The sequence below is a fragment of the Lactuca serriola genome, chromosome 5 (genome assembly GCF_051521515.1).
Source record: "Lactuca serriola cultivar US96UC23 chromosome 5, Lser_US96UC23_V15, whole genome shotgun sequence".
NCBI classification, from domain to species: Eukaryota; Viridiplantae; Streptophyta; class Magnoliopsida; order Asterales; family Asteraceae; genus Lactuca; species Lactuca serriola.
The window spans coordinates 251,936,664-251,949,155 of NC_136412.1; the positions used below are offsets into that span (position 1 = coordinate 251,936,664).

Here is a 12,492-nt window from a genome sequence, read left to right on the forward strand (position 1 = left end):
TTTACGTGGTATTTCAGCCTTGAGAGGTTAGATCTAGAGTTTGTGACAATATTTCTTCTTAGAATCGACTGAATGAGAATTGGTCAAGAGGGACTCGACGAGTGCATGAGCCAACTCGATGAGTCAATTAGGGTTTTCCCCGATAGGTTGGACACGCTACAACTCGACGAGTTGACGAGACAACTCGGCGAGTTGAGTTGGAGCTTTCTCGATTCTTCTGATGAAAGGAGGAACTCGACGAGTCACATAGGCGCTGTAACACCCAGAATCAGAAAGACCAAGAAAAGAAAAGAAAGGCTCTAAGTCAATAGTCAACTCGTCGAGTCCAGGGAGGAACTCGATGAGTCGGAGCGGGATCCGGGGTATAAAGTAAGTGACCGACTCGGCGAGTCGGCTAGTGAACTCGGTGAGTCTGGTCTGGGCGAGAAAAACCGTAATCCCAGAGGTTGTGCCCTATATAAAGCACATTATAACCCACCCTCAGCCTCTTTACTCCCCTTTTTAGTTCCAGAACCCTAGAATTGAGTGAGCCTTCATTATTTGAGAGAATAGAGCCTTGGAGGAGAGAATATTGGAGAGGGGCTTGAAGATCAAGGGCTTTGCTGCAAAGGAGTGGTGTAGATCTGGGATTTACTTCAGTCGGAGCTTTCATTTGAGGTAATAGTATGTTGCTTGGGCTTATGTGCATCTAGATCTATCTTATGTTTGAGTTTTGGGCATTTTGAGTATGGATGAGATCTATTTCAAGTTTGGAGTAGATCTGAGGTTGCTACCTCAGATCTAGGTTGGTAATAATACAAAAAGTCATAAATTTTAGGCCAATAAGTTGTTGGTGAAGCCCATTTGTTACAAACCCTAGCCCTAGAGTGTTCTAAGCCTATAACTCCTTGGTTACACGTAAAGTTTGCCACTTTACGTGGGGGTTAGGCTCTAGAGGAATGGATCTATGGATTTGAGCCCTTACATGGATCGAAAAGCCACTGTATGGATTAAGAACTGAAGAGACTCGGCGAGTCACGTGGGTGTACTTGATGAGTTGTATGAACATGATCATGAACTCGACGAGTTGGAAGAACAACTCGGCGATTCTGTTGAAGATTGCCTAGGACTCGGCGAGTCTGTTCTTGGACTCGACGAGTTAGATCGCAGAACCCCCAACCTCTTCTGGTTAAGACGCCGATCAGTGAGTCGAGTGGTGACTCAGTGAGTTGGTCAGGACAGGACTCGGAGATCGGTAGACTCGGCGAGTCGAGTCGCGAATGAAAGGATTCTGAGCGTATGAGCTCGGCGAGTCCGTAGGCAGACTTGGCGAGTAGGGTTGACCTGGAAGGTTGAGTTTGACCAGGACTTTGACTTTGACCAGAGTTGACTTAGTTTGACTTCTAGAGTTCAGTTTGAAACTAAGCGTTATATTGATATTAGTAGCTTGAGGAGCTAGTGGGGCAGCGGTTCAGAGAGTTGTCGGTCAGCAGCCAAAGGTTTATCAGCAAAGTTCAGCAGTGCGAGGTGAGTCTCCTCACTGTTTGTATGGGTCTATGGCCACAATGCCGGCCCATGTAGTTTTATATGATAGGAAGACTCAGGGGTTAGCCCTAGGCATTATGCATGAAAGACCCGGAGGCGGCTCCTGGCACACAGTATGTTATAATGTATGATAGGAAGACCTGGGGGTTAGCCCTAGGCAATATGTAAGGAAGACCAGGAGGCGGCTCCTGGCGCACTGTATGCAATTGTGTATGGAAGACCAGGAGGTGGCTCCTGGCACACTATATGCGGAGTAGCCTAGTAGAGTAGTATGTATAGTTGTCTTTGTGATACTTGCATGAAAGACCGGGGGTGGCCCTTGGCACTTATCTGTAAGACCCAGGGAGTGGCCCCAGGCTTGACCAGGAAGACCACGTGTGCCTCGTGGCATAACCACAAGACTATGTTTGGCACATAGCACCTTGGAAAGACTATGTTTGGCATATATCACCTTACTTGATTATGAATATGTTGGTTATGTATGGCTCTTGGCTATGTATGGCATGTATGGATCAGTTGGTTTGTATGGTATGTGGTATCTGGGGAACTCACTAAGCTTCGTGCTTACGGTTTTCAGTTTTGGTTTCGGGTGTTTTGTTTTCAAGGAAAGGAGTCGGCTCGATCGCAGCGCATCACACTATGTTTCCGCACATGAGATCTTTGAGATTACACTCTGATATGATTTTATGATAATATGTTTTGATTACCGACACTTGGTTTGTCACGAGATATTACAATGAATGTTTTTATACTGATGGTTTTATGTAATAACTTATTTAAAAATGAAATTTTTGGCCTTGAATTTTGGGATGTTACAGGTGCACTCGCCGAGTTATGTTAACAGGGACTCTTGACTCGAGTTGACTTCCGTTGACTTTTAGGGTTTGGTTAATTGTGGATTGTGTAGACCATGGAGGGGCAAAATGGTCTTTTCGCCCTTTGGAGGCCTAGTAGAAGTGTTAGATTGGTGGTTATTGCAAAGTGTTGATTGGAGATAATTATATTATGTAGATGGAGTCTAAACTGTTCGTGGGGTACTAGATCTACTTGCTTACTTGCAAGGTGAGTCTTCTCACTATACTTACATGAGTGGTAATACTGAGTGACCAGAGGGTCTTATTTGAGTTATCGATCAGAGGGTCCTATGTGATTATATTGAGTTATGTGATATTATGCATTTTGTCGTTGTGATATATGCTATATTATTATATGCTTTATTGAGTTAGGACCGGAGGGTCTAAACCGAGTTGTGCGACCGGAGGGTCTTCACTGAGACACATGACCGGAGGGTCCACACCAAGCCGAGAGACCGAAAGGTCTTCACCGAGACGCATGAGACGGGAGGGTCCATGTCGAGTTATAGCAATGAGAGGCTTACTATTTGTGTATGTGGTATTTTGGGGAACTCATTAAACTTTGTGCTTACCGTATTATGTGATATGTGTTTTAGGTACTTCTCGGGATCGCGGGAAGGCACCGGCTTGATTGTACACACGAGATGGAGTTTATGTTTTGAGGATTTTGGATTTTATCAAACAATTTATGAAATTGTGTTTTTGACATTTTGACAATTAGGGCTTTTGAGACACGATAGTGAGAATTATGTGATTTTGAAAAGGAATTTTTTTTTGAAAATTTAGAGTGTTACAAGTTTGTAACATCCCAAAATTCAAGGCTGAAAATTTCATTTTTTTAAAGTAAGTTATTATAAAACCATCAGTAATAAACATCCATAATAACATCTCATGTCAAAAACCAAAGTGTCAATAGTCAAACATGTTATCATGAAATAATATCATAGTGTAATCCCAAAGATCTCATGTGCGGAAAACACAGTGTGATGCGTTGCGATCGAGCCGACTCCTTTCCTTTGAAACGAAGTACCTGAAACCAAAACTGAAAACCGTAAGCACAAAGCTTAGTGAGTCCCCCCATCATACCACATATTATACCAAACACATACTGCTAGGCATTTCTAGGGTGCCTGACCTACCCTGCCAGGAAATTATGGGGTGCCCGACCTACCCATGTCAAGCATTTCGGGGTGCTCGACCTACCCTGTCAGGCCATTTTGGGGTGCCGACCTACCCTCCGGTTTATCTCAATCGGCTGCAGGGACTGTTTCACCCCCTACTACTACCACATAATAACATAGCATAAACATACTGTTAGACATATCTGGGGTGCCTGACCTACCCTTCGGTCCTTACGATCGTAACATGGGGACTATTCCACTCCTACTACCATTATCATAAAAAACATAACATACTAGCACATAACACATAATAGATAGTGGTATAACAAATAATTATCACAAAGACAATCATCTAACAAACAACTCCTACTAGTGGGTCGACATTGTGGCCTTATACCCACCTCTACTGGAAGGTAACTCACCACACACTGCTGAAGTCCCGTAGACAAAACTCTAGCTGCTGGATGACAGGTTCTCGAACTGTCAATCATCAAAATAATACCCAATTAACAATTGGGTCCCAACATATACTCATAAGACCATACTTGGGTTAAAAGACTGATTTACCCCTATCTTAGCTTGATTCAAGCCCAATGCCCAATCCAAAGGCCCAAAAGTCAACTAAGAGTCAAAGCCCAACATATGGCCTAATTTTTCAAATTGGGCCCAAACCTTTACATGGTTTTATTCTGAGGCCCAACCATTTAGTCCAATCCAAACATTTGGCATTTCAATGGCCCGGTATCTCATAATCATGAAGGCCTAATTATGGCCCATCTGTGGCCCACTTTTCCAAATTGGGCCCAAACCCTCATATGAGCCTTACCCTAAAGCCCATCAAATTATTTTAGTCCATATGATTGTTCTTGAATGGCCCATTATTGGCCCAATCACCAAAGCCCAATAGAAAGGCCCAAGTGAAATCAGGGTTTTCACATAAAATGACGATTAAGGTTAAGTGTTTCTCACTTAATCCATTAAGTCCATCACTCTACCAGATAAGTCATATGGCGTGACTAGGTGTAATTCACAATTTCATTCTAACGACCCAGATGTGGGTCCCGATAAGTCCAAGGCCCATATATCTAAAATTAGGGTTTTCTAAACCCTAATTAGGGTTTCCAACCCAATCATAGCCCCATAGGCCCAATAGCTAGGTCATTTGATCAATTAGGGTTCATTAGGCCCATTAGGGTTTCGTTAGTCGGGCACCACCCACTACTACCTCGGGTAGTAGTAGTCAACAGCGGCGGCCACCACCTTACGGTGGTGGTTAGGGTTCAAGTCCAATCGCGTCCAATCATCCCAAAAGCAATCCAAACACAAACTAAGAACACTGCCACCTAACATGGTGGCTGGTGGCGGCAGCCACCACCCTACGATGGTGGTTTTGAGTTTCTTTTCATTATTCTACTTTCTAATTACATTTTACAGAACTTTAATCCCAAAAATAAACACACACTAAAAGATAAACACACACACATCCACCTTGTGGTGGTCGGCGGTGGCACATGGTGGCAGCCACCACCTCACGGTGGTGGTGGTGGCATTCTCTTGGTTTTCCGGCTAGACAAAACACATACAATCACACTTCAGATAGCAGTAAATACTCCAGCCACCCACCCGGTGGCTCACGTCGGCGTCAACAACGAATTTGGGATGGCAACCACCACCTCACGGTGGTGGCGGTGGGATTTTCTTCCGATCTCCGGCCAAAAAACGCTCTTGCAGCCTTATACCATCACAACACAGGAACACAAACACCACCACACACACAACCACCTTTCATGGTGGCTAGTGGCGGCAGAACGAAAAGGAACAAGAAAAAGAACGACGACAGCGAACGGCGGCCACGGTTGCCTACAGTCGGCAGCAGCAACACAAACGATATTCACGACTGTAAAGACGCCTCAACGACGAATCGCAACGTTTGACGACGATTGGTCACGAGCGACGGTGGTTTTTCCTCGGTTACACGCGTCGTCCGGCAGTGGCGATGGACATCCGAATGACGAAGAGGCAGGTGGCGCGGTGGTGGCGGCTGGAGGACAAGGGGGGATAAGGTGGCGGCTGGGAGGGTGTTTAGGGTTAGGGTTTGTACTGGGGGTGACGGGTTTAAATACCTCGATCCCCACAACTTGTTTCCATAATGACCAAAATGGTCCCTCATTCCTCCACTTCTTTCAAAATAAATCCATATTTTACCTTTTTAACCCTCAACAGTAAAATTCATTACAAATCATGTACAATAGTTACCAAACAGCCCTTCGTTTTTGAATTTCTTTGCAAAGCCAGTACATCATATTTTTTAAATAGTACATCAAATTAGATAAGTATAAAAAATGAGAATGGTTGAATTGTTTAAATAAGTGTTAAAGTTTGAAAGAGAAAAAAATTAAAATAAATCAGATTTTGGACCGTTTGCAACGGTCAAATGTGAGCAACAAATCAAAATCGTCCATAGATCGCACCCTCCGAAAGCCGCAGTGCACCCAAGGGGCGGTGTTGAAAGCTTATGTGGCATAGAAAGTGTAGTCCAGGCCGCACCACTCCCTCTGGTCTAAGAACCTATAACAACCTAATAGTCAAAGTAAAAGCATGAAAAAGACAAAATGAAAAGATTGACAATTTCCAAATGTTTAAAATCAAAATATATTGGATTATTTACATATACCTCCCCTTAGATATATCATATGAGATATATCAAACTTGTAACTTAAGCCTTTATTTTTTTTATATTTATTATTAAACCTTACAATTAATATACAAATTTATTTTTTGTAATCTTAATAGTAATGTATTTTCCAACAATTTTTATTTAATTAAATTTATATTATAGTAAAATATTTTTTATTATTTTATAAAGTTTTAATTACAATGTTAACATTTGTACTTTTAAATTTATAGTTATTTATGAAAAATATAATGATAAACAAACTGAACGTATATCCAAACATTCTAAATAGTTTGATAATTACAATGTCCTTTAACATTTGTACTTTTAAATTTATAGTTATTCACTAAAAATGTAACGATAAACAAACCGAACGTGTATTCAAGCATTTTAAGGCTGTGGGAAATGGTCAAACCCAACCCACCGAAAAAACATTGTCACCTCTACGGCACGTCAGCTTTACCACCAACTCATTAAACATTGGAAATAGTTACCACTCAAGAACTTTCTTTTTTATTTATTTTTTATTTTTTTAATAATATATTATATAAGAAAACATAATTTATAACATAAATTAATTTTTTGAAAACATAAAAAAATAAAACAACATTTCATTAATTTAAAACTTAAATGATGAAAATTAAAAATTACACTGTCTAAATAAAATAAAAATTAAAAAACATAAAAAACATAGAAAAATTCTACTCGTCGTCATCGTCCTCACCCTCCTCCTCGTCACCGTCTTCATCCTCCTCATCGTCACCGTCCTCATCATCGCCGTCCTCATTCTCCTCGTTGTCACCGTCCTCATCCTCTTCATCGCCATCGTCGTTACCCGATCCAAATACTCTCGAAATACTTCTTGTATAATCAAGTTTTCACTACTCACTATAATAATATAACTATGTTTGTTGATTGTTCCTCGTATCATAAAAAATGTATGTGTGTATATATTTTGTCAACTCAAGATCCTTTACACAGAATAGAAACTCAATAAATCAATACTTGATTATTTAATAAATTCTTTAACATAATATTTTTCGTGGGGTCCCGATTTGAGGATAAAGTATTAAATTAATAATTTATTAAAATTATAAGATGATTTATAGACCCATACATAAGTGTACTATCGTGTATGATATAAATAAGATGGTTATAAATATAATATTTGAACATATCGTTCTATTTAATCAATAAATTTGATTTATCAAGGTTGAATATAAAATATAAAAAAACAATAATAAAGAAAAATTAATGATGTATCTAAAATAATATCTAAAACAAAGATGATATATACATATAATATAAATGATTAGGATATAGAATAAAGGAACATTAACATAAATGGTCCTCATGGTTGATAAAATCGACTAATTATAGTTCTTATGACGATTTCTTTAAATAGATGGTTCATATGATTTAAATTTCTTGCAGATATAATCCTTATGACAAAATCGACTATTTATGTAATTTTTCTATATAAAATTTGTTAACGTACGATGAATTATTCATATTTAAAATATAAAAGATTGAAATTGACTATAAATGTAATATTTCTTTTATATCATGGGTTTGTTTAAAATATAAAAGATTAAAATTGAAAAATATAATAGAGGGGCTTGTAAATGTAAAAGTTATTTTATATTATTAAGTTTGGTCCTAATGAAATAATGATGACGCCCACGACAAATAAAAGTGGTTTTGACTATGGTTTTGACTTGGTGAAAATGGTTTCGACGGTTAAGTTTAGGGTTAATGACCTACGAGGGTAATAAAGTTTTAATTTTGTTCATATAAGGTCTTTAAGGTTCACTTTTTTTTTAAATTATTTTTTTTGTTACATATTACACCAATATGATTGTTATAAACCGTTTAAAAGGGTAATAAGGTTTTAATTTTGTCCATATTAGGTTCCTAAGGTCTTTTTTTGTACATATTACATCAACATGAGTGTTATAACCGTTTAAAAAAAGGTAATAAGATTTAACTGTGTCTACATTAGGTCCCTATTTCTTAATATTTTTATCATTTCATCTAACTTTTTTACAATTTATATTAGTATCTAGTTAGATGACTTCATCATTTCATCTTCTCATTTTAGTCGCCCACTCACCACAACTATGATTTCAATCGAAAGGTTATATAACAATTTTTTTTTTCATTTTTACGAAAAAAACCTAATAATAATGAAAGTCTTAATGATTAAGACTATGTTTGGCGTCACAGCTAACTGATAAGCTAGTTTATTTATCGATATTTTTTAAGTTGTCATGTTTGTCAAACTAAAAAGTAACTTATAAATTAGCATTTTAAAAAGCTACTTAGACTAGTTTTTTAAAAGTTTTATTTTATTTTATTTTATTTTAAATTTCCAAATATACCTATTAATTAATTAAGAAAACATATTTTTTATATGCCATTTTATATCATTATATAAATTTCGGATAACTTATAAGCTAGTGGCACAGCTAGAGTCAAAGTAAAAGAGCATCCACGACAAGTAATGAGGTATCCTCGATAAGTAATTGCCTATCGGGGATACCCAATTGGCAAAGCCATTGCTTATTGGGGATATCCCATTACTTTTCGGGGACACTATTTTACTTTGGTCTGACTCTGCCGTTGGCTTACGTAACTTTTTGATTGAAACCGTAGTTGTGGTGAATGAGCGACTAAAATGAGAAGATGAAATGATGAAGCTATCTAACTAGATACTAATATAAATTGTAAAAGAGTTAGATGAAACGACAAACATATTAAAAATAGGGACCTAATGTGGACACAGTTAAATCTTATTACCCTTCTTTAAACGGTTATAACAACTATGTTTGTATAATATGTACAAAAAAAGATGTTAGGGACCTATTATGGACAAAATTAAAACCTTATTACATTTTTTAAACGAGTATAACAAACATGTTGGTGCAATATGTAAAAAAAAAAAATTTAAGATATAATATGAACAAAGTTAAAACCTTATTACTCTTCTAAATCATTAACCCTTAAGTCTGATAAGAGCCGAAGGCAGAGAAAAACATGAGAGTGAATTAGAAAAAAATAATATAAAAAATCCTTTCATCACTAATCTTCTTATTAAATAATATATTTAGGAATATCTAGAAGATTAAGTAACATAAATTGATATCTATAATATAGCATTATTAAAGAAAAAAAATAATTAATTTCAACATTTGCGTACATAATTTAAGATTTGAAACATATAGAAAACTTAGGGATGTTTGGATTAGCTTATTAACTTATTGTTTATTAGCTTATTTGTAGTGGGAATAAGCAATAAGCATGAGGAGAGATGCTTATTAAAATTAGCTTATTTAGCTTAATAAACTGAATTTTATCCAAACATTCAAAGTTAGCTTATTGTGAGAATAAACAATATTTTTTTGATGAGTGGGTTTATAATAATAATAATAATAATAATAATGGCAACACCAATAACATTATTATAAATCCTTTTTTTTTGTGTGTGTGACGTGTATAATGATTTATTATAAAAACAAGCAAAATCGAACACACATATTATAATGAATAAATTTAATAAAATATGCTGTTATAAACTTATAATGAGACTGAACTTAAAATACATTGCCATCTTGCAAAAATAAATGACTAAATTAGAAAATAAATCAATAGTGTTATATTACTGTTTAGCTTTCACTGGACTATGGAGGATTTATTATTGCTAAATTGAGAAGCTCGTATATCCGAACCCTAGCGGATGAACTGAAGCCAACAAGTTACAAGCCCTACCAATAGCAATGTCTCATCGCGAGGGTCGTGATTCCGATTCCAGACACCATCGTTCTCGGTTCGATCGAGAACCTAGGTAATTATATCATAGTATTTATATCTCTTGTAGTTTCGTTATCAGTGTCTATAAGTACAAGAACTAGATGCTTCGATTGATCTCTTTACTGTATGCCACAGCATCGAATGATTAGATGCGAATCAAATCTAACCTTTCATGAATCCGATTCTGTGTTGATTTGATTATTGTAACCAATTATTGCCTCTTAGGCTGTGAGACGTGTTCCTAATGGTTTTGGGTTCTGAAGAAGACGAATCAATTTTAATTTTGTGGTGAATCGTAATTTTATTCCGATGATTAATTTGTTGGTCTGGGGTTAGGTGATTTTTCTTGGATCACTTCATGTACAGTTAAATGCTTGTGGTCAACATCAACAGTGCATCTTGTTTTCCTTTTGTAAATTGGTGATTTTGCTGCTGTTTGATGCAGCCCTAAAAGAGTTAGGAGGGATGGAAGAACAGCAACAGAGCAACCAGCCATTAACCATAATCTGGATTCTTCAGAACATATTAACCGAGATAAAAAACGCCCAGTAGTACCTGATTCAAAGATACAAAATGTATCCTCGATCAAAGAATCTGACAAGAAAAGCAACGGATACCATGAAGGAACAAAAATTTCTTCTGAAAATATGGAATCATCTCGATCTCGATCTCACTTTCAGGTTTTTGAATCCTTCAATCTCACATTGCTGTGTCTTTTTACTCTACTACCCCTATGGAAAACTAGGTTTCACTAATGGGCTTGTCTTATAACAGCATGATGAGCGTGGTCGTAGCTTTAGACACAGGGATACTCATACTACAGGTTGGTTTTTTTCGTAATTATGTACCCTTTCTTGATTTCATGGGACACCCAAAATTCCAAATCATGTAATTTTTGTAAATCTCTCTGTTTAGAACGTGGGGGGTGGAAAGATTCAAAGGATCGTGAGAGTGGAAGGGCTACAAACAGAAGCTCAAACAATGGTTCGGATATAAAGAAGAAAAGGCCATCTTTTCGTGAGACGAAAATACCCCTGGATGCTGTAACTCATGATAAACCAGCAACACAAGTTTCAAAGCCATTAGAAGGAAGTGAAAGGAAGGAAGATGGAGGAAAGCCGGTGGTTGAGCGGCCTGACAGGTGGTTGTCAGGGGAGAGGGACCCACAAAGGATGAAGTTTCAATCAAGAGATAGGTATGGTGGTGGTGGGTACAGGGGAAGGGGGGATAGGTTAGGTGGTGGAAGGCAAGGGCAGGGTGGTGGTGGTGGAGCTGAGAAGTGGAAGCATGATCTTTATGATGAAGCCAATAAGAGTCCGAATTCAAAGAATGAAGAGGATCAGATTGCAAAAGTTGAAGCCCTTCTTGCTTCATAGCCATGTTTTTTTTTTTTTTTTTTTTTTTTTTTTTTTTGTTCATATGATTTCATGGGACATTATAGTTTTTCTCAAATGTCAAGTGATGATCCTAGAATGGGTCAAGGCTGTAGTTTGTGGTTGGTTTAGGATGTCATTCTCTGTTTTGTTATTGTTTTTCACGTGAGTATGCATTTAAGAATAATATCAAGTGATTTTTTTATTAAAGATTTGAAGTCACTAATGTTTTTCTTAAGTGTTGTTTTGGATAAAATGTAATGTTTTGAGAAAAATAAAATGGGGTGATTTGTAAAAAAGTTACTACCTAATGACGCATTCGTTGACTTTTGATTTTCTATATTAGTAAACAAAAAAAAGGCACTTTGACCAAAAACCGTTTATTTTATGATCGATGTACATCTTTTGTATTTAATCATAGAATCAAACCATATAAATTATACAGAATTACTGATTACAAACAATTAAAGAATCCTTTTCTTGGAATTGTATTTTAATCAAAATGGTAGCATCGATCTCCTTAATTGTTCTTGACCTTGGAAGCATGAAATGCATTTGGAGTTGAATAGTAGGACGTGGAAATATCTTTCTTGAAACTCATTGATCGGGACACAGAATCAGAACCTGATGATATCTGCTGCAAGTACTCAGCCGTGGGTGGCTGAAACTCTGACCTAGTCCGGCGGTGGGAGGAGCCCTCCACCACAGCCCCGTCCAGGAGGTGGCGGCGGCAGGTGGAGCCGGTGGAGAGGGAGCGGTAGCTGTTGTGAAGGCTGTGTTTCTTCACCGCATGCATCAGAAATGGTATCAATCCTTCCATTTTTTTGCTAAACGTTTGATGGTTTGTATCGATGGTAAGTTGATGTTTGATATTTTGTGGATGTGAATTTGATGAGTGTTTTCGGAGGGTTATATATATATATATGGAAAGGGGGTGGAACATAGGTTTGACTTTTTAGATTTAGAAGTTTGACTTTGTATATATTGTAGATAGTGGATAGGATAGGATGTTGTTTCTGAACAGAACAAGTTATTGACTTTGGAATACTGTAAGAATGGCGGCTACGCCTCTATTTTCGTATCTAAATCATATCGTTTAACTCGTTTATTGCATGTGAATACAATTTTTTTTAATA

At 37.2% G+C, this 12,492-nt stretch overlaps 1 protein-coding gene across 1 annotated transcript; it reads left to right on the top strand.

Moving 5' to 3' along the window:
• Positions 1 to 9,813: 9,813 nt before the first annotated feature.
• On the top strand, positions 9,814 to 11,594 carry LOC145054006 (cyclin-like protein). The gene is made up of 4 exons (XM_079002133.1): positions 9,814 to 10,017; positions 10,429 to 10,663; positions 10,758 to 10,806; positions 10,899 to 11,594. Exons 1-4 carry the CDS (start codon positions 9,950 to 9,952, stop codon positions 11,357 to 11,359), a joined length of 813 nt encoding a protein of 270 aa, XP_078858259.1. The 5' UTR covers positions 9,814 to 9,949; the 3' UTR covers positions 11,360 to 11,594.
• The last annotated feature ends 898 nt before the right edge of the window (positions 11,595 to 12,492 follow it).